This window comes from Macrobrachium rosenbergii, chromosome 36 (genome assembly GCF_040412425.1).
Source record: "Macrobrachium rosenbergii isolate ZJJX-2024 chromosome 36, ASM4041242v1, whole genome shotgun sequence".
Lineage (NCBI taxonomy): Eukaryota > Metazoa > Arthropoda > Malacostraca > Decapoda > Palaemonidae > Macrobrachium > Macrobrachium rosenbergii.
The window spans coordinates 10,177,141-10,200,063 of record NC_089776.1 but is presented as its reverse complement, the minus strand read 5'-3'; the positions used below and the strand labels follow the sequence as shown (position 1 = coordinate 10,200,063).

The 22,923-nt window shown below is 38.1% G+C and overlaps 2 protein-coding genes and 1 long non-coding RNA gene across 7 annotated transcripts in view; 2 read left to right on the top strand and 1 right to left on the bottom strand.

Moving 5' to 3' along the window:
- Positions 1-15,466, top strand: part of LOC136856613 (serine-rich adhesin for platelets-like) — an 812,762-nt gene extending 797,296 nt beyond the window's left edge. For all 5 annotated transcript variants that reach the window (XM_067134543.1, XM_067134541.1, XM_067134542.1 and 2 more), the window contains 15 exons: positions 47-196; positions 458-698; positions 1,096-1,243; positions 1,567-1,701; positions 2,398-2,503; positions 3,196-3,324; positions 3,452-3,665; positions 3,853-4,048; positions 4,193-4,323; positions 4,643-4,810; positions 5,411-5,604; positions 5,860-6,012; positions 6,450-6,575; positions 7,571-7,750; positions 13,905-15,466. In XM_067134543.1, the coding sequence (XP_066990644.1) occupies positions 47-196; positions 458-619 (312 nt within the window). In that variant the 3' untranslated portion in view covers positions 620-698; positions 1,096-1,243; positions 1,567-1,701; ... (9 more) ...; positions 7,571-7,750; positions 13,905-15,466. The remainder of the gene's footprint in view (positions 1-46; positions 197-457; positions 699-1,095; positions 1,244-1,566; positions 1,702-2,397; positions 2,504-3,195; positions 3,325-3,451; positions 3,666-3,852; positions 4,049-4,192; positions 4,324-4,642; positions 4,811-5,410; positions 5,605-5,859; positions 6,013-6,449; positions 6,576-7,570; positions 7,751-13,904) is intronic.
- LOC136856683 (stAR-related lipid transfer protein 13-like) lies at positions 681-6,579 on the top strand. Its single transcript, XM_067134742.1, has 12 exons — positions 681-698; positions 1,096-1,243; positions 1,567-1,701; positions 2,398-2,503; positions 3,196-3,324; positions 3,452-3,665; positions 3,853-4,048; positions 4,193-4,323; positions 4,643-4,810; positions 5,411-5,604; positions 5,860-6,012; positions 6,450-6,579. Exons 1-12 carry the CDS (start codon positions 681-683, stop codon positions 6,577-6,579), a joined length of 1,722 nt encoding a protein of 573 aa, XP_066990843.1.
- On the bottom strand, positions 6,883-21,813 carry LOC136856614 (uncharacterized). Its single transcript, XR_010858422.1, has 3 exons — positions 21,692-21,813; positions 13,886-14,002; positions 6,883-7,017 (listed from the first exon to the last, which is right to left on the bottom strand). It is a non-coding gene; the product is annotated as an uncharacterized lncRNA (long non-coding RNA).
- Positions 21,814-22,923: the final 1,110 nt, after the last annotated feature.

Here is a 22,923-nt window from a genome sequence, read left to right as displayed (position 1 = left end):
ACTTGAAGAAAAGATGTACATGGTCAAGTTTCAAATCTTCCAACAGCTCGTCGACGAAGCGCACATGCAAGCGCGCGTGGCGGAGTTGGGTTGTGTAGATATATCCCCGGATGCATCGCCCGAACTTTCAGCTAGAGGCACTGTGACCACTGGCACTCCTCACCCAAGAGAGCTCCGGCAGTCAACCCCAGGAGAGGTCAGTGGAGATACATATTCTGAGGTTACTGTAGGCTCTAAAGCTATAATGAGAATCAGACACCTATGTAAACTGGCACTATAAAAGACACTTATTTAAACTGGCACTATCAAAGACACCTATTTAAACTGGCACTATCAAAGAAATTTGATTGGGAGCTGGTTGGAACAAGGGAAGATACAAGGGGGGCATGCTACATTATTGCAGGTATTTCATATACCATAAAGAATTTGGTACTTAAACTTTATTATTGTCTTTCAGGATTCTTCATCTTTAGCCTCTGACCAGTCTCAGAGTTCTACTCCCTTATTCCGAGGTCGAAGGAGACGAAAATTTTGGGGGCGAGGGGGTAGTGCCCATGGAGTTGAAGGAAGTGGTGGGGGAAGTGGTGGTGGTGGTGGTGGAGGGGGGAGGAGCATATAGTGATTCAGAGTGTTCTCCCCCTACTTGGAGGCACTACCTTACAGATGCAAATTCAAATAAAATGACACCAAGTAATCAGGTGAGTATCAGATGGAGAAATCAGCTATGATAGTCATTATTTTCATTTCTTTTGAAATGATTAACCAAATATTTTGTTAGGGTCATTTTTATGTATGATTAAGGATGTATCAGTGGAAAGCTTGGAACGATACAGAATATAGAATTTCATAACTAGATTGTGTATATCCAGGAACTGAAAGTGTTTTATAGTACTGTGAAAGACTGAAATCCCATATACTGCTTGTAACAGAAGGATGTGGAACAGAATGAATGAGCCTTTTATCAATGAGTTTAGTGAACCAAGTGCAAGTTAGTTGGGACAAGTCTGCCTCAGTAAGTGACCAAATGAAGCAAGGCTGATGCATTTAGTTCACAAGAACAGAACCAAAATGAATTAACCACTATTCGTTTTGCAGGTTTCGCCTGGACATTCAGAAAAACATCCCAACAAAGGTGGCTCTGGACGACAGTCAAGGCCCGCTCACCTGCGCCACACTGGTTCCCTTACCTATGGCAAGGAATCTCAAGCTGCCAGAGAAAATTTCTTAGCTAGTATCAGAGGAGGTATTTAATCATTTCTCTCATTTCATTTTTTCTTTTATTGTAATTCAAATCTGGAATCTGGATTTTTTTGCTTTGAATCTTGAATGCTGTACACTTGTCTCTAACAGGAACCATATTTGTGAGTATAATAGTTACTGATTAGAAATGATGATGCATATAATGAATTTTTTTATAGCACATTGTTTATGAGAATTTTTTCTTAGGGTCTATTCATAATGCATATGTTGTTTTAGAAATAATGAATGTCTAGCAATCTAGTTTTAGCATAAGTTTTATTTTTCTGGTTGTTGATTTTTTTCTTTTGTTTGTTTTCAACTTTGTAGGTGGGGAGAAAAATGACGAGAATGTCTCGCCTTTGCCAAGTCCAGATGATGAGAGGCATTCAGTGTACGATAATGTTCCATTAATAATATGCAACAAAAGTTATCATGATTACCAGCCGGAAGTCATGGATTCTGGTATGTCTTTGTCAGAACCTGTATTTTCACACTTCACTTTAAAGCAGTTCACTCTACATGTTCATTTGTTTTCCAAATAATTAATTCTGTTATCTCTCAAAACTTTTTGTGGACGTCATTCATACTGCAAACAACAGTTAGGCAACCCTTGCCAAATACTGGGAACCTGTTCCAGATTAGTATTTTGAAAATTTTTAAATACATCTAACATTTACATTTTCTTGTTTTCCAAGAAATTCTTTAGTCCATTGTATTTTAAAAGTTAATTACAATGTCTTTTTTCAGACAAAGCACTATTCATCATTTTTTTTTGTATGCATAACAAATACTGATCATTATTGATTTTTAATAATCTTGAAAATTTTCCAGACATTATTTCTCCTCATTCACATACTGAATTTCCATACATAAGATTACTACTGTAATTGAATGGACTATAAATTAGTAATGAAGATCATGTGAATCTTTTTATTGAATGTGTTTGCCTTGCGCTTACCCGTTAACATAGTACAGTATGTGAATATTTGCATGCAGAAGTTAATTTTTGTGTTAGGTGTCTATACCAAGTGTTACTGGATGCTTCTCAATATGAAAGACGTATTGAAGATATTGTTCTTAATGATAATTATTGCACATACCATAGCAAGACTAACTTGGTAAACAGATTCCTAAGACCTGTTACATTTGGATTTTTAGAAGCAAGCGCACACGAGGGTTCTGGTAGCAGTGAATGTACTGTGGAGAGTAGAGATTCGCCACTACCTTCAACTCATGATGATGAAGAAATTGAAGAGCCTAGAAGGTAAGGAGACATTGTTATCCCTTTATAAATGTCAGGCATGGTATTGCAGTTTGCAGAGAATTCAGATGGAAGAATATACAGTAGTTGATTTCCATATTCATAGGGAAAGGTACTTGAAAAGGTTGTCACAGGGCTGCATTTCAGTAATTTGGTAAAAAATTTTTGCATTAATCTCATTGCATACAACATATATTGCAGAACAGTACTATAGTTATACCGGTACAGTATTCCTTTAAGAAAGACCAGCCAAGAGTACTGTAATAGAAGAAATGTTTGACTCACATGAGAAACTAAAACTTGATTGTTGTTGTAGATATGGGAAGTAGGCAACATAGGATGTTAGATATTGGTATAATTACAAGAAACTTCAGCAGGAAGTATAACAGATGCAGAATTTCAGGATAAAAGTTTTTCTAAAATGAAACTAACCTAGAACATTAAATCACAGCAGGATTTTTATGCAGACACTTTATTGTAAAGTGTAACGTTTTAGCCTTAAGAGGGGTTGAACGCTTGCTAGAATAAAATCAATGACATTTGGTAAAAAGATTGGCCTGAGTTAGATTAAACCACTCTTGAAGGAGATTGTCATGAAAAAGACTAGAAATATAATATTAATTGTTGTATAATTCAAACGTGGGTTAGACCTGTCATGCTACAAGGTTTACAAGAAATATATGTTTGTATTTCAGGATAACAGTAGATCGATGGCATAGTTTCAACAGGAAATCTTATCAACCAAGTACAAGGCAACAAGGCACACAGATTAATGGCTTTAGCAGTGGTCAGATGCTACATTTGCGAAAGAGAGCACTCCTCAGGTTAGTGTCAGTTTTCACAAAAACTGGATGTGAGAACAAAATACAATTCTGTATGTTAATATATTAATATTCTTTATGCTTTAATTACTCTTACCACAAGAACTTACACAAAGTTTTTTTATTGCAGACTTACAGCTCTCATGGAACGCTACTGCCCAAGCAACCGTAGTGGATGGAATTGGGAATTACCAAAGTTTATGCGTAAAATAAAGACTCCAGATTATCGAGACAGACAAGTCTTTGGCGTACCCCTCTTAGTGATCGCTCAACGAACAGGTCAGCCATTGCCACCAGGCATCCAGGCTGCTCTGCAATATCTCAGGACCTCTAGTTTAGATCAAGTATGTTGTTATTGTTTTACTTTATTCAGTAAACAGATTTTCCAGTTCACACTTGATTATGTGAGAGATGAGAATTCCTTCAAAGAAAAAGAGACCAATGTCTCTTATTATATTTTACAAATTTTGTTGTAAGACATCTAAATACTCTCCTGCTGGCATCTTGAGTAATCAGTATTTTATTTTTCAGGTTGGTATTTTCAGAAAGCCTGGAGTTAGGTCTCGCATTCAGAAATTAAGAGAATTCCATGAACTGGGCGAAGATATACAGTACTCTAATTTTGGTGTGTGCGACATTGCTGACATGGTTAAAACATATTTCAGAGAGCTGCCTGAAGTTCTTCTTACAAATAAACTTTCAGAAATGTTTATAGCAATTTTCCAGTGTAAGTTTTGCGGGGAAAATTTTCTTCAATTTTTAAATGAGCATATGTTTATACTTTTCTCATTCCTCATTCACAATTGGAACGTACAGTAACTTTGTTGGAAAGACTGTTACATAAAATTAAACTCATTCTTTCTGTCTCCAGATTTACCTGTTGAACACAGGCTTGAAGCCTTACAGTGTGCCGTTCTCTTGTTACCAGATGAGAACAGAGAGGTTCTCATGGCCTTACTAACCTTTTTAGCAGATGTTGCTGCAAACTCGCACCATAATCAGGTATGTCGTCATAAGCAGATGTCATAATGGGAGTTGCCATTTCAATGATAATTATTCAGTGACAGAATTATCAACCATTTGAATTACATAAATCATGTGGGATTCTAAGTATGTCATTTGTGAAATACAAATTCCCAGCCACTAAAAACTTTATCTTTAGTAGTTTCTTGCACTCACTGTTCATTCATGTTGGGATTCAACTCAATTTCACAATTATGCAGGCAATGATTAACAGCAGGTGTGCTGCATTTCATTAGTTTTTAATTTTTGCTTTATTTTTTTGTATTCTTGTCATCTAAAATATATGTTTCTTGAACAGATGCATGCAAGCAATCTCGCAGTATGTTTAGCACCATCCCTTTTCCACTTGAATGTGGGTACTTCTGGATCTAGTCCTTTAAGACGGCGAGCAGGTGGGACTCCTGAACAGCGCGATCTCCACGAGAATAAGGCGGCGCATCAGTGCCTTACTCTAATGATTCAGCAGGTAAATTACCAAGTAAAAATAAGAAGAAATGTCAAACTTAAGTCTAATTGTATTGTTGAAATATTAGAATATGAATATAAGTTATTTACATATGGAATGCTCCAAGTACGTGAGGAAAAACATAAAGTTAAAGAATAGGTTATGTAAGTATATCATAGGCGCAGAATGTTTTCCACATCGTGCAGGCGTAAATTCAATAAATGTAGGTGAAGTAGAGGCAAAATAAGAGATACTGTATTCATTTTTTTTTTAATATAAACAACTAAAGCACACTATACAAGGAAATCGAGTAACTAATGAATACCCATAGACCTGGCCTGGGGACCAAAGTAGCAGGTTAGAACTTGAACTTCAAGATGCCTTGACCTTCGCATTCATGTGTTTCATTATACATCAACTGCTTTTTACACTTCTTGCGAAGTATAAATAAAATCAGTGATATTGACGAACAACTAGTTGGTATGCTGAGAGAAAATTGCTGTTAGTATTTAGTGTTTTAAAATTAAAAATATTACATTTATTTGAATTTTGCTAAGTATAACTGTTATTACATTTATTTTAATTTTGCTAAGTGTACATAACTACGTTGCTTCTCTGCAGGTGAGCCAACTCCAGTGTGTGCCAACTGAAATGCTGTCCAACTGCCGTTTTACATATCTTGAGCAAAGCCAACCAGTTTGTTTGGAGGACTTAGGTGTGGTAGGATCTCCAGGTATCACTACGACTGCTGAAGGTGACTGGGCGTCTTATATGAATGCTTGCATCTCGGCACTGCTTAAAGAAGCAAGAGACAAGTAGGTTCCATGTTTACGTTTGAGGGTTTGAAGATATGAAATTTGTTAAATTTATACATTACAGGGTGAAAACTAGAGGATAATTTTGCATTGCACGTACTTAAAAATCACTGCTTCACTGAATGGCTACGGAGAAGAAATTATAAATTTTGAAACTTCCTTTGGATTAGAAAAACTGATAGTTTAAGCTTTAAAAAAGAAGCATTAAGGGTACAATACAGACTGTTTTGATATTCCTATGTATGAATACTTCAGATCTCGAGGGTGGGTTCACATGAACTGTGCAGACCCGAATGTTGAAATCCTTTACCGCAAAGTTGGTGATGGCCATCCATTACGTCTGTGGCGAGCTACTACTGAAGTTGAAGCCCCACCTTCCGAACTTCTGAATCGTGTCATTAGAGAGAGGTAAATTTATTTACCGTGCATTGAGAACTCCATAAAAGTTATATTAAATTACTAGATGAACTAGCCTTCTTGTGTAAACTAGTACTGTAACTCAGTAAATTACAGTTGATTTTATGCAATAACCTGGTAGTTTCCTAACAGTAAAAAATTCCAAAATTAAAACAGAATTAAGTATACAGTATTTCTTCAGTTAATACTTACTGTAATTAATAAATATTAGTTAATCAGTTGCAAATGATTCTTGAACATCTCATTCAATACAAAATATCATTTCACATAACATTGTAGTAATTTTGTAGATATGCATGCTAATATCATTGTATTATTGCATATTGTGTAGTTGAACCAGACTACTGAGGTAATGTAGTTCTCTCAAGGCAGGCCTATATTTATTTAGAGTTGTTCACTGTATAATAATGATACACCATATCTTTCAGGCATTTGTGGGACGAATCTTTATTAAAATGGAGAGTTGTAAATCGCCTTGACCGCCAAGCTGAAGTATTCCAGTACATGTGCAACTCCATGGCGCCTCGCCCTCCTGTTGATTATTGTGTCTTAAGGTAAGCTTCTAAGCTCTTTGTAAACTTTCATGCATAGTCAGGGAAATTTAACTTTACACATTGTTCTGTACTAATCACTGTTTACAAGTGTGTTTGTGCATTTAAATAAAAAGTTTTCAGAATTATACCTTATTTGATAATAAATAATACACTGTATGGAATGATTATAATGCAAATTAAAACGTTTTCAGAATTATACTTTATTTGATAATAAATAATACACTGTATGGAATGATTATAATGCAGATTAACGTGACACAATATTACAGTTGTACTATCAAATTCAAGTTTTCACAGGGATCCTAATATTTGTTTTTCTTGGCTGGTCTCTGTAGTTTCCATCACTTCATTTTCTTTTAACCATTTTCTTTTAACATCTAGGTTGTGTTTGAGCAGGCTCAAGGTATAACATTTTCTCATTCCATTCCTCACTTCCAGTTAGCTGTATCAATGAAAAATGAAGGCTAAATGAAAAACACAGTAGACTGAGCTGAGATTAGCTCCTAACGAAATTCCTACAGGTTGTGTGATAAAATATTCGCTTTAAGACATACTGTATAGCTATTATATGTTCAAGAATTTTTATGAATAATGAACACTAACAGTTGAGCAGTATTTTTAATGACAGGATACCAACATTATTATGTATTTTTTAAAGCTGAATAATTGTACTTAATTTCCAAAAGGGCAAACCATCAAAATGAAGTGCAAATGATGAACTGAAGATTGGGCCCATAGCAAAAATTTCCACGATTTACTCGAACCAAAAATATACAAGGCCCACCAACTGTTATTAGGATAGATGTAGTAACCCTGGGCACACATTAGTCGACAGGAATGATGGTCAAGCAATCTTAGATATCTATCAACTGCCTTTTAGCAGTGGATTCTACTATTTGTTTTCAATGTTTTCTGCATTCTTTTGATTCCTCATTACTCCATTACCTGTGTAACAACGTAAATTTTGAGAAGTACATTCCAATTTTTCTTTCCAGATGTTGGCGAAGTGATTTAGCAAGAGGGACATGCATTGTTGTTGAAACATCTGTGGAACACAGTGATGCACCAGTTTTAGTGGGTGGCGTTAGGGGTATAGTTTTGGCTTCGAGATACCTTATACAGCCTTGTGGGTCTGGAAAGTCACGGATAACCCACATATCCCGACTTGATATGAGGTAAGCCTATAATTTACATTTTTATTACAATACGCGATCATAAATGACAAACCACTGTTGTGCTTAGAAATGTTTTTGAAGACGTGAGCAACGTAGATATGTTCTTGCCACCCTAGGGGTAAGTGTGCGAGCCATATGAGTTGGGTGAGAAGGCCAAGGAAGAAATGTTAGCATCATTCTTCATATTCTCATCATCCAATTTTTCCTCGTTCTCAAAATATCATCCTTAGCATAGGAAGAAGGGTAAGCTCAAGGCCCATAGAAATGGCTCCAGGAAGACTTTTTCCTATTGCTGGTCCTCTCATTAGCACAGCAGAGGTGTCAGTTCATCTATAGGTGTACCTGGGGCAATAGTGTTCAAGCATTTTTCCCACTTTAGAGAAGTCAGCTCTCCATCTTCACACCAAGACATTCAGGCTTGCACAGGGGTGGTTTTATGCAGTCCCCCTTTCTTTCTTGCTCTTGGTTCCCAACTTAAGAGTTGGGGATCATAGTAGGGTAGCCTCCATACAGTTCTGTTGAGCAGCTAAGGATAGGCTTGTGTCGGCAGGGTTCTCCCATTGTTCGCCTTCAGGTGTACACAGGCAGGACCCTGCACTATCATCTTGCTCAGCTTGCTCACATTCTCCAGGGCAATCACAATAAGAGCATTCTTGTTCTAGGTGTAATCTCACATCTCTTCCACTTCTCGCAGGCACACTACCCTTAATCTCTGTACTTGGCTTCAACAGACTAGAGACCAAGTGCAACAGATTGGAGGAGTCATGGGCTTCTGAGCTGTGATTAAGCTCCATTCAAAATGAAGACAGTGTTGATTCCCATCGAGCTCAATGGGTGCTGAACAAAACGGGAGCAAGAGAAGAAGCAGAAGTCTGGTGTAGCTTACTTTTCTGTGAAAGAAGGGGTAGCATAAAGACCAAGGATCCTTAGGTTCTGAGGGAGCTGCCCCTTTGGAACCCTGACAGGCAAGTTGGAACGTGTGTGTGGAACTTCTGCTGACATCTAAGAGGCAGGGAATGAAGTTTACTCATCTGCTAGTGGCAAGGGAACTCTTGGAACCAAAGATCAGGATGATGCTCACTTCTGCCAAAACACCACAAAGCAATGATGACTCTGGCAGCCTCACCGAAGGTCACGCTTTCTAAGTAGAACGCCAAATTTGCTCCAAAGAAGAAATCATAGACAAAGCCAAGGCCAAGGTTGCCTCCCCAAGATTATTGTTCTCACAAGTGAAAGAAATATTTCCTGAAGAACAGCATTTTCAGAAGGCTATTTCACTCATTTGTGAACACAATCTTGGGGAGGCAACCTTGGCTTCGGCTTTGCCCGAGATCACTTCTTTGGAGCAGATTTTGAATTCTACTTCAGAGGTGAGACCTTCAGTGAGGCTGCTGTAGTCATCATGGCCTCATGGTGTTTTGGCAGAGGTGAACACCCTGCTCTGCGGTTCCAAGAGTTCCCTTGCGTTGGTCAAGTAAACAAGCAGTTCTGCGTCGCAACTTGGGTAAGGCTCAGCGTTGTGGCCGGTCACCTTGGGTCCCTTCAGTGGTAGCAGATTTGGTCTTCCTTCAGCATGTTCTTGTTTGGAGTGTGGTTGGTGAATGAATGGGTTACCCTTCAGTCAGACTTGTAGAAGAACCTCCACTTGTCTTCACTGAGACAGTGTACCAGTTTGAAGCTCTGTGCTTTGAACTAGCAGTAATGTTTACCGAGTGTTCACTCTAGTGTTTCCTTGGGCTCATGCAAAAGGCAACTGTCTCCTATGGTGCATGGAGAACCGGCTGATTCTGACATCCTCTAGGGAAATGTGTATTGCAGGACAAACATCATCTGCCAGCCTTTAGTCACAATCTAGCAATTGGCAGAACTGTGGCCTCGTCCCCAAGCAGCAACAGCCTCCTTGATAGGCTTGCATCAGGACTACTTCAGGGAGGCAATGGCACAGTTCTAGTCACAGGAGGAATGCTTTGCTTGGTGAAGGCAAGTAGGTTCTGGGTCATCTGTCCTCTCTGGAAAGGCTAACTCTCATAGGCAGCTACTTTCTTCGTAGGCAGTTAGAAGACCTTCTGTCTTCTTAGTGGCAACTGACGAAGCAAAGGTGGTCTTCCTTTTTGCAAGTTCTTGTTCGGAAGGTGATTGGGGAATGAATGGTTACTCCTTTCTTCCTTTCCTTTTCCCCCTTCTGGGCATGACTAGGCTGACTTGCGTGCTGTAATTAAATAAGATTAAGGTAGCACGCTACAAGCAACTGGTCACAAACTAATTCAAAGTTGCTCTAGCCCTGTCTTTCTTTTAAAAAAATGAGAAGACAGACAAAACTGAGGTCCTCTCATTTTTTTTTTTTTTTTTTTTTTTTCTTTGATTTGCCAGAAGCAGCTTGCCTTTATGATTTGACAACTTCTACCAGGTTGTCTTGGTTTTCCAAACTCTTCTTGTTCCCTAATAAGCTCCCTCTGCCTTTGGGGAGCTTAAGCTACTGGGTTATGTTGGTTCTCCAATCCTTTTTGTTCCCCAGTAAGTCCCTCTCCCTTCAGGGAAGCTAGGCACATGACTCTACCCTTTAGTTTTCTTTTACATCAGAGTGGTAGGAGGTTGACCTGTGGTCTATCATTCCTTGCTTGCACAAGCAACTAGAAGATTAATATTTCTCTGTGAGACTTGGTATTCTTTTCCCTGGGACTATCTTCATACATGAAGGCTATAATGGTTGTATCCCCTTAGGAACTCTTATTAGACTCTTGAAACAAGTAGTATTTTCCTTAGGTAAACAAACCAGAGTGTTTCATATACTGTAGGTTGTAACCTCAACCACTATTTGTCCCTGGGACCAAAGGAGAGAATAGAATGGCATGTGTGAGGAGATTTAGGGTAATCTCATCTCCATTTTAACCATAGCCTTTCCAGCTTCCACAGAAGGATGCTTCCTACTTAGATGGCTGTGGTTTGTATACTTGAGGGAAATATGAATGTTTTCCTCAAGGTCATCATCCCCATATCCATTCTTTCTACTTTCTATAGGAAGTAAATTAAAGAAGTTTCAAAAGACCCCTCACCCAAAGTTCCATAGTACTTGGAACAATGGACCTCCTCCTGATGGAGTTGGTAACAGCATCTACTAACCTGAGAGCAAGATGATTACTGTGGGTGGGTTTGAGTATGTTCTATTTTACAAGATAAGAGTACTACCTTGGACTCTTCTCCAGTGGACACTTATGCCTGGGTATGGATACACAGGAAAGTCGACATTACCTTACTGCTCTGTACTATACATGCATGATCCAGGGATTGCGTGCATGTAGGCAGAAGGTTCGTGTGACAGGATGGCACTGTACAATACCACTGGGTATAGAGACAATCTGTGATTGTGCAAACCCTAAGGCAGTGCCTGGTTTGGCCAGAACCCTTGTTGTATGGTGCTAGATACTTATCCACAACCCTTTTGTTGTATGGTGCCAGATTTATCCAGAATCCTTGTTGTATAGTGCCAGGTTTATCCAGAACCCTAGTTGTATGGTGCCAGGTTTATCCAGAACCCTTGTATGGTGCCAGGTTTATCCAGAACCCTAGTTGTATGGTGCCAGGTTTATCCAGAACCCTAGTTGTATGGTGCCAGGTTTATCCAGAACCCTAGTTGTATGGTGCCAGGTTTATCCAGAACCCTTGTTGTATGGTGCCAGGTTTATCCAGAACCCTTGTTGTATGGTGCCATGTTTATCCAGAACCCTTGTTGTATGGTGCCATGTTTATCCAGAACCCTTGTTGTATGGTGCCAGGTTCATCTAGAACTCTTGTATGTGTGCACAATCCCCCAAAATAATGCACATACATGCAGGCAGTGCTTGCAAGCAAAAGGTTACTCAGTATTATGATACCATTGGGTATTGTGATGATCTGGTGCACTTGATCATGTAGACCTTCCAGCAGTACTTAGTTCATCCATTACTCCTAGTTTACATGTGCATGTGTGTGTGCGGGCATGATGCACACTTCTACTACCTCAGAAGTCTACAGGTATATGGACCACATTTTCATAAGGGTAAGTCAACCTCGGCTTATGATTCAGCTACCAAGTTTAGTCACTAACAGGGCAGACTAGTTTGCTAGCCTCTCTTTCTCGGGAGAATCCAACTCGTGCTTCAGGGAATCTTTCAGGATCTTGTGCGATTCTTTTTAACCCCTTTATGCAGAAATTGAGTAGCTTTTTAAGAGATCCTTGGGCTCATTAATTTTCCTATGACCTTGTGGGAGCAACCCCTGCTCCTTCATCACACCCATCATGTCAATAGAGGGTATTCTATCGTGTGCTGACGGTGACGACAGTTGTTCTGACTGCTGCTTGCTCCTGGTATCTTGGACAAAGTAACAGTCTGATCAGCAAATTAAAAGGTTCCCTGCTATGCAGTTGATTGAGCAAGATTCTTTTCCTGCCAGAAGATGCAAAGCTAATCCCTGGCAAGTTACTTCGTCAAGTGACCTACCAAGGAAGAGCTCCAAAAAGGTTTTTCCTTCACAATTATTGTACAGTGTAACGAGCCATAACCTCCTTCAAGACAGCATAATGATTGGAGCTTTGGTTGGACATGTTTACTGACTACATCATCACTGGGCTTTCACTTGCATATTTCATTGTTGGTGGTGGGGGGAAAAGTACTGATTTTTCTTTTGGACTAAAGTGCACAATAGGCATCCTTGTACTAAGAAGTGTCCATAATTCTATGCTCTCACTTGACAAGGTTTGGTCAAGAATATTCTTGCTCAGCAGAGCAGACTGACCTTGTGTTACTCTTTACAATAGTCAAAAAGTAAAATTGAGGTGGTAGTGGTGGTGAAGAGGCATTCTCATAGCCAAGACACTTTAATCCACTCTGCAATGTCCTTAATCCCTCCAGCCCTTGAAGGGTACTGTGGCCAAGGCTTTTGGGGGTGGCAGCACCTTCTGTGTCCATTATTGGGAGAATTAGTACCATGGAATAGACCCTGTTTTTCCAGTTGCTGTTATAGATGGGGAGGTCTCTCTCATTCTCTCTCTTGCCAGGGCCACTTTGCAGCAGATTGCAGACTTTCTTATCCATCTTTGTCAGGACTGAGCTTCTCTCAGTCCCTTTGATGAAACCTACTGATTTGCCTTGAGCCAGGTCTTTTGATTACAGGACTTGGACCTCTCTCCCTTCATACAGTTGCCCATAGTCTACGAGTGCTAAACAGTTTTGCCCACCCTCGCCAATTTCAGCCTCCAGAGTAGGATGTCGTTGTCATCCTCTGTAGCCTAACTCAGGCACCAAAGAGCCCTTGGAAGAGGGCTGGGGATTCTTCTAGTTCTTGTTGTTCACGAGATAGTGGAAAAGGCTTGGAACCCATCAGATTTTTAATTTTATTTATTCCATCTCCAGAGAATTTGTTAATGGGAGCTTGAGGAGTTGCTTTTGTGGCCTGCAGTACGTACTCTCTTTGTAGTACTGGCAGGCACTAGGTGGTGGTGTCCAAGAACAATTTGTTTTCAGCTTCAAGAAATGATGTAGCAGGCATACAGTTCATCCTGCAAGGAGGTCTGTTGATCAGTGAATGAAAGCTCACAAAGTCAAGTGTGATGTTTTTCAGCCATTCACAGGGAACCCTGAGGATTCACAGATAATGAGGGCAGATGTCTGGCAGCACCAGACTACCTTCGAAGACCTCAGTCTAACACAGGGACATTGCCCATAATTCCTCAGGCATCTTCTTTTAAGGATCTGTTCAACTGGTTGTGTAGTCTCTATAGCTATTATCATGCCCAAGGTACTCAAAGTTATGATACTCAAAGTTAAGAGATTGAATGGGGAGTAACTCGCTCTCCTCCTTCCTCTGCAAAGCAGTAGTCAGGTCATAATGCAAGGTAGACTTCACAATCAGGCATCCATTCTTAAGGACCTTAGCTTGGGAGTTTCCTGGCAGTGAATCTGAATATAATAAAATTTGATGAATAATCAGCTTTTTTAAATGATCGGTGAATATTAAGTTGTCCATTTTGAACTGAAGTACGAGGCTTTGTAAGGCAGTGGTTTGTACAAACACCTTTTCACTTATAATTGTAAAATATTTTTATATATATATATATATATATTTGTATAAATTGTAATTATATAACTGTTTACTAACCTTAAATATTTTTTTGCAGGGGAAGAACACCAGAATGGTACAACAAAGTGTATGGCCATGCAACTGCAACACATTTAACCAGAATACGAGAGAGTTTTCAGCATCATGCTTGTGGCCCTGAAAGTAAAGTTTAGACTTACATTTGTACAAACTTTCATAAATATTACCATTACTATATTAATACAGAGAAATATTTAGTACAGTACTTTACATTATGAGTGAAGACAGTAGGAAAAAACTTTCATAAAAGCTTCAGTTTCGGGAGTAATAAGACTCCCTTATTACAGCGCTTCCACATAAGAAAAAACATGGTGCACAAAAGTTACAGTCGTTTGTACCAATGAAACTGTCAATAGCCTATATAATACCTGTAATTATTGTATTATTTATCAAAAATAAATGTGGACCACTTTACATTCCTGAGATTCCTTGGGGGTGTGCTGCGAATAATTGTGTGTGTATAGAATGTACCCCTGTAATATGGAAAAAGTGCATGTGTATATACTTTATATAAATATATATATATATCTGAATTTGTGTACCAACTCTGTACCAAAGTATTCAGTCAGTTGACAATCAGTGTAGCATATAGGTTTATATACCTTATCAGAGGACCATACTAAAGAATTACTGTAGCATTATCCTTATCATTCCTTTCAAATAGGAGAAAATATTAGTGATTTTGTAATGGGAATCGTAATTAGACATAAATCACATCAAGCTGCCTTTCCCCATCGCCAGAGTTTCAACACTGCTGAGCCAGTGTTTTAACGAGGCAAAACATCTGTGATGAATGGTTGGAGAAACCCTTAAATTGTTTTGAAGTTATATGCAGTACATTTCTAGGAGGTATTAAGTTAAAATATTTTTATAACCATGTTGTACTTCCAGCACCTATAAGCAGTAGTAGTATGGAAATAGATTCAAACAAGTGGTGGTGCTGTCGAAGGGGAAATTCAGGTGCTCAGAGTAACAAAGTTATTATTGCAGTATTGAGGGATTTGTGGGTGGGATTAATGCTACCAATTTAAAGATGACGAATTAAACCAATTCTTTCAATCCATGAATTTTGATTTCATTTCCTATAGAAATGTGGTCACTGTAAGAAAAAATATATTGCTAACTGTAATTTGACAATGCTCTTTGAGCAGTGAAATACTATAATGGAGTACTCTTAACACATATCAAATTCAGATTGCCTGTAAATCTTGAAGTAAATGAGCATACTCTATATCAAAACTTTTTCCAAAAGAAGATATTCTATGCCTTTATTGAGCATGATGGTTTCAGAATGATTTCTGAAGCTCACATTCCTAGTCCTACCTGGTTTTATCATTTTTGTATATTGTAACTTTTCATAAGATGTTTTATATATAAAATTACCTCTTATACATTGTTAATTTAGAATTATTACATGTTTTGTATTTTATTATTGTATAAACCTGAAATTTGCCTGTAAATGTCACACTATCCACACTTGTCTGTATTATGTACACCAACAGTCTGTAGGCTAGAATCCTTTTCGGACTATCATGTTGTACCTTTTGGTGCTGAATATATAAATATATTATATTATCTGTATAGGCAGTATTATTTAACCATATTTTTGTTGAATGATTCACTAGGGGTATTCTTACAGGTAAATCTTACAATTCCTATAAAGCATTTTCCATCTGGAAAAACCCTGTTTTGACTCAAAGTATAGTCTGCAATTTCAATAAATTGTGAGTGATTTTGAAAGCAAATAGTACAACTACACAGTATTTCGTGAAGGCTTTAATGATGGTAAAAAGGATTGTCTAAAGTGGCAATAATGGGGGGAAAAGACCATCTGAAGTGCAGTTGCACAGCTGAAGGGCTATGTTGTAAGAAATTACAAGTAACATGTTCACTTAATGGACCTCATCTTAACTGACATGTACTTTCAGCTACATTATCACCATTACTTTTGCTTTGCTACCATTTTAGATGTCATACATCTTTAAATAAATCTCAAACTGAACATTAAATGTAAAGAGTGGGTTAGTTTAGGTTAGAAAACATTCCAGTGCACATTACAGTACTATAATATAGGGTCATTCTTAAAATGTAAGTACAGGTTTTTTTGGGTTAGAAAACATTCAAGTGCACATAATAATAGAGGGCTTATCAGAACACCAGACTCCCCAAGCTTCTAGCAAGTTGAAGCGTTAATTTTAATTCCAAGGAGCTATAACTAAAGTAATACATTAAGGACCCTAAAAGTCAAAGTTGCTTGGTATCAGTTTCCACTACCTCAAGGGTCTTAGGTGAACACCACCCAGGTTTCCCCACCACAGACCCCACAACCCCTTACTGCAGAGGTAACCGACCATGATACAGAGTAATTAATTTTTCATCACCCTTGATCAATGAAAAATACCACAGAGGGTAAAACTAGCCAAGAAGCACCCAGTAGGAGGGGTAGTGCCATCAGTGCAACTAATGGGGTGCACTGTAGGCATTACTAAAGGGTCTTTGCAGCATCCTTTCGGCACCTAGGCTAGCTGCAACCCCTTTCATTCCTTTGACTGTACCTCCATTCATATCCATCTTCCATCTTGCCCTCTCCTAACAATTATTTTACAGTGCAACTGCGAGGTTTTCCTCCCGTTACAACTTTCAAACCTACCTACTCTCAATTTCCTCTCCAGCGCTGAATGACCTCGTACGTCCCAGTGTTTGGCCTTTGGCCTAAACTCTATATTCCATAGCTACACTACCCCACACACTAGCCTAACCTTGCAATTACTCAGCACAAGCTGTGAACACAAACTTTGTCAGTAAACCCTATGGAAACCACAACAACACAGTACAGCATAGAACAGCACCCTAAAAAAGTTCAATAAACACACAATTCTTGAAACTGCATTAAGTACCTTAAACTATACTTTAGCGAGCAAAATGTCTAATGAGACCTTTGTCGCAATACCCAAACTTCATGCTCATAGATGACTGTAGATTAAAGTACCAATGTAACATTAAACAGTACGTGATGAGGTGTAGCAATATGAAGCTTAAAAGAAAAAAAAAACACTCGCCTACCCTTCCAATTTTCTATCAAACATTACAAAACCAATGTCTTTTGTCCATCAACACTGTGCAGTTTACAAGCTGCAGCTGCATTTTATTGTACTGTACCTCCAAAACCAGCTCTAATGAACTCTACCATAAAACTCACTCAAAGAAGAAACCATAAACAAAACCAACTTCCATAACGTTGCACAGCAGAACTGTAGCAAGCAAACTGCCGAAAGCTAAGGACTGAATGCTACACGAATTAACATCTTAGTACAATACAAAATAATTGGTGATGATGTTATTCATACAGTCATTTACATAATATCTGTGCTGCACTTGGCACATCCTGGAGAGACTGCAAATCTAATGACACTTATGCTCAATGCAGTACATTACTGCATAGCACTATATTCACTACCATACAGAATTGTGTTCCACATACACTTGACAAGTGCAGTAGAACATTCAGCCAGACTTACAGTGTACAGTACTCTTGTTGTATACCAAGGTATAAAAATCTACAGCAGTATACATTAGTTTCATATACAAAAGTGCCTAAAAATACAGCAGAGTACATGTACATAACTAGGATATTGGATCTCTGAGAGAGAGAGAAAGTTAGGTCAATCAATACCAAGAAGTAAAACCTTCCAAATACAGTGAAATAGAGGATTTTCATTCTTTAGGGGCCAAGCGAGTAACATTATCCGAAAGCAGGAATGGATTTGTGCCTCACTAAAATATTTGGATATCAGAAGATTCCACAACTGCACTACAAAATCTATTCCACATTTTAATTGAAACCAAGATAAAACTAGCAAACTGAGTAGTATTAAACCTGATACTAGGAAGTGACACTCTGTCTACTGTAGCTACCTGCCAAGTTTTGAGAGCAAAAACAGCTAGGTCAGGTAAAGAAGTGTGCAGAGGATGTTTGTCCTTGTGGTACATTTTATGCAACAAACATAACTCACTTTATGTTGGTGCCACAAGAACTGGCAAAATACACTTGATTGATGACATAACTATCCAAGAATTTGAGATGAGAGTCAGCACCATAATATCACACTGGAGAAAAGTACAGTACAGTACTCATACATACAAGGTTAATGAGAATGCTAAAAATGGCACAGTAAGCTACTGTTCCTTAGGCTATCCCCAAATATGGTACTGCATTCTAACTTGAGCAGGAAGGGTAAAGCCTCACTCTAACCTGACCTCAGCCAAGACTTCAAAATTAATATTCTGTAGTGATACATAGGAGAAAAGTTCCCATTTCTGCACAAAATCAGTATCTCAGTAACAACAAGTACAGTACTGTACAGTACAAGCAGTATTCATTTCCAAAAGCAATGGTACTGAAGAAAAGTTGCTAAAATTGAGACTAAAAAATAACACAAAAATAACCACTGTTACACATGATGATGTGTGATGGGTTGACCCCGTATTTACATTCGAAACTAATGCCAAATTTGTCAAAATCACATAAAAAAACTATCAGCAAAATCAAATGTGATGAACGTAGCACTGGCACTTCTAAATTTGTTGAAATATGGTTTTTCTGGTAGTTTTGATGTCTCTGACAAAGCTAACCCTTACTGGACTTGCGTGATCATGTGAAGCATAATAATAACTCTAAGAGTGAGGAGCGGACCGCCTCTAGTGAGAATCAGTATTTCCCGCCATACAGTTTGAACGAACTTTGCAGGAAACATGTTCAAATCACTTCAATGGACCTTAAATGACTTATGGCAACTCTTACAGCAACACTGGAAAGTGACTGGATAGAGGGAAATCAGTGTGACTTGAGATTTCATTGGGGAAATGTACTGTACCTCCCCATCCCAGGACGTCTTTTTATGTATTTGCTCATAAATATACCTAGGGATTGCTGTTGGTTTTAGTTCTTATCTTTTATTATTGTGTGTCAGCTATAATTGTAATTTTTCAAACTAAGTACAAAGGAATATTAGAAAAACATGTATACCTCACTAGAAGGTATTACATCTCCCTATCTCAATATATACTGTACTTCTTGTTAATATTTTACCATAAATAAACTAAGAATTTGTTACTGACTTTAGTTCATATCTGTTATATTGTGTGAGCTTTAATTATAATTTTACAATATAAAATAAAAAATTAGAAAAAACATGTATAACTTGGTAAAATTAGCATACAGTATTGTTACAAGTGTCTTGGAAAAGAGGCCCCACACAGGGTTGGAAATATTCACTTTCAACTTCCTGTGGAAGGTACAGAAAGTTCTTTACAATTTTTTTCTTATACCATGTGCATTTGCAAGGGGTTGGGTACTGCTCATTCTCTTGGCAACAGGGACAAATGTGGGGATGATTAAAGGTGGAATTATCATAAAAGACTTGAGGTTTGTATACAGTACTTGGGAAAAATGCAGATTATGCCAAACTTGAAGGTGACAATGAAATGTTCCCAGGGTTCCCCTCCTGAGGAAAGGAAGGCTGATACTTCCATCCAAAGGGAACCATTACCCACTGCTAGAGGAAAACTGCAGAGTTCCCACGGTCCTCTTGCTAGGAGAGGAGAGCAAGGCTAGCATGACAAGGGAGGACTAACTGCACTTCCTTCCGTTACTAGTAGGAATGAGAATGAGCTGCAAGGATAGCAGGATATAACAGTGGTGCTGTAATTCTTTAACTGCCTCTCAAGGATGTCATATACCCACTAAAGAGAGCATCATGGCACTAGATGATGATGTCTTCAATAAAAGGACAACGTGTACCTTCCAGAACTCCATACCAAAAACTATTCTAAAAGGTCAACACCCAGTGACGATTCGTCAAGACCAATCATAAGGAAAACTGGTAAAGGAAGAAAAGTTTTAACTGAAGACTGAACGACACCTTGAAAGGAGGAATGAAAGCCTGATGAAATGCTGCATCAGTTATGAAAGAGCTTGCTCACGGAATAACTCTGCTGCAATTCATTCTCATTACAATACTTCTGTCATTTTATACTTACCCTAACCCGCCCTTCCCACATCTGCTTTCCAAATCAAGGTTCACAGGGAAAGATGAAGGATCAACTAGTAACCCCAAATCCTGGGTACATGCCCAGGATGGAACTGGTCAATTTAAAAGTTCCACATGAAACAGAATTGAGGCCCAAGCATCAACAACTGATCAGTAACCTATTTCTACCAAGAACATGGACCAGTTCTGTGACAGAACACTGTGAGCATAAGAACCATCACAGGAGCTGGCAGCCAGCCTTTCAACTCTGCCAGCATGGTCTAAAGGCAAAACATCCTTATCAAACCCATCACTTTACATATCAAGAAGGATTCTCCATGATGGAAAGTTAGCTGACTTACCTGCCTGTTCTGTATCACTCTTGGGATTGTGGACACTATGCTCCAGACTTACTGTAATGTCGTGGACACTACACTCCAGATTTCATGGTGCCATGAGTAAAACCATGAACCAAAAATACCAGCACAGACTGAGAATTATCTGAACCACTGTCCTGAAAGCAACCTAGTACATGCAAAGGTAATGTAGACTGTGTACAAGGACACAGTTTGAGCCACAACACTGCAAAAATGACTGACAACTCAATACTGGAGTTTTTTTTCTAGTCTCCTTAACATGCTCCATATATGAAAGTCACACTAAATTCTATCAAAAAATGTTGTTACCGAGATATTTACCATTTCTGTTTCAACATACATACCCTTGAGGCTAACCCTAAACATGGTGTTTCATTACACATTCCCACAGGTCACCAATTCCCATAGCCTATGTAATTCATTCCTGACTATATAAATTACACAAACAATCTTGGCTACAACTACCAGATAAAATATAGGCCTACTAATCCCCATAACTGTCTTAGTTACATTTTCATGTTAACCAAAATTACCTTGGTATATAATGCCCCACAAGCGACGTAAATTGATTAGTTGGTAAAACTTTACTTTAGTTGCGCAGCCTGATTCCTGCCAGTCGTCGACCAAGACAGGTTCTTCATACATAGACATAACCTTTCTTATAATAATAGATCCTGACCTAACCTAACTTAGGACGATGTGGCCTGACAAGGTGGGAGGGGGGCTTCACCCAGCCTGGGCCTCCCCAAAAAAGGCCATAACCTGTCCCAGTCAGCGATTGGCGGAAATCAGGCCACGCAACTCAAAGTTTTACCAACTGATCAATTTATCTCACTTTTATGGCATTATATACACACTTTCTATACTGTTCAGGCAAAACATCTTAATTAGCCTAATAATGATGGGCTATCTCCTGTGCAGGGCTCTTCTGTAGAATCACCAGAGTTTTTGGGTAGGTGAAACTGTTACTGTTGACACCTAAGAAATGTATTTATTTTATTTTTACTGATTTATGTTGTAATTTATTGATTTCATGCCTTTCTGACTGATGCATAAAACTCTTTTTGGTAACCAACCCACTTTCGCCACAAACTCCCCGGTGGTACAGGGGTGTTCCCACAATTACTGGACAAGCAACAGAAAAATTGTTATTTGCATCAACAACAAATATAATTGCAAACAATACAAGCGAACATGCCAGAAAAATCTGAGTTCAAGTGTTTAGTGAAGAATTATGGTACAATTGTATTACACCGTCTACACCAACCGGGTTATTAGCCTAGCTATTGGGTTTCGGATTATTCTAGCCCAAATTGCTATTTAGTTATCAAATAAACTACTTAATACTATTGTTCTGGTTGGCAACCAAACTCTGTAAAATCAATAAAGTTAAATCCTACCTCAATAAAAGTCCATCGTGGTTCAGGTAGTCAGTGAAGACGAATAGCAGCAGTAATGGCGGACACTATCACGAAGTTTCCAAGGATACTGAAGTATGTAAATTCAACACCTACCAATTAGAACTTTTGAGACAACCCATCTATAATAGTAGTAGTGAGTGTTAATAATTTTCTTTAAAACAGCTCTTTCGTTTGTTCTATTTTGCTATAAATTTAGATTTACTTTTACAGTATTTTATTTAGCTGGAGTACGTTTAGCTTCAATGTACCTAATAACATCGCTGTTCTGACGTTGTCATTCCAAGTCTCTTCCATTATACTCATCTTAAATTTCCTACAGATAATTAAAAGGTGATTTATAAGTAATATTCTCTTTACCACGACTTTTATGTTAAGAATTTATTAATTTTAACATTTTTCCTGTAATCAACTGTTAGGTTTGGGTCTAACTTTCCTATACTCTTTAAATGGCATAATCTGATTCACACAGATATATATATATATATATATATATATATATATATATATATATATATATATATATATATATATATATATATATATATATATATATATTGGTTCATGGTTACCCAGTAGAGAAGACTAGACTGTTTCTGATACTATTAAGAGAAGTCTTCATATCTCAGGATACAGAATGCAGTATATCTTGGTGTTTTCACTGTTGTACTGCATGCTAATGTATCTATATATTTTGTAAACTCGTTTATTTCTAGTTTCCAAAAATATCTTAGCATTAGAGAACAGATGGTTCTTGGAGGCAATGCTTTAGTAAATATTTTCTCAGTCTCTGCTTCACCTGCAATACTGATTTAAGCACTCTGCTATTTTGATGTCAAATATTTCATAACAGAAACAGTTTATGTTAGGTACATCATAATTTGAATAATAGCAACAATTTATTCCCAATGAAAGGACAAAGTTGTGTGCATGCTATGAGTAGTGATGCTCAATGGAGTAGGCTACTGTTAATAGGTGACATTATCTCCTTTGGCAGCAAGATAAACCACAAGTTAAATAATGGGGAGACTGTAGCTGCTTCTGATATAGGTCAGGAATTCTTTTATGCCCACTTGATATACTTCCAAATACAGTGGTCTACTGGCCCAACCTGTTCACAAAAGCTTTATCCTAAGCCTACTTGGCCAAAGGTGCACTAGTTAGAAACAGTTTTTATTACCAAATTCTTTTTTTTTTTAAATTCATTGCAAATG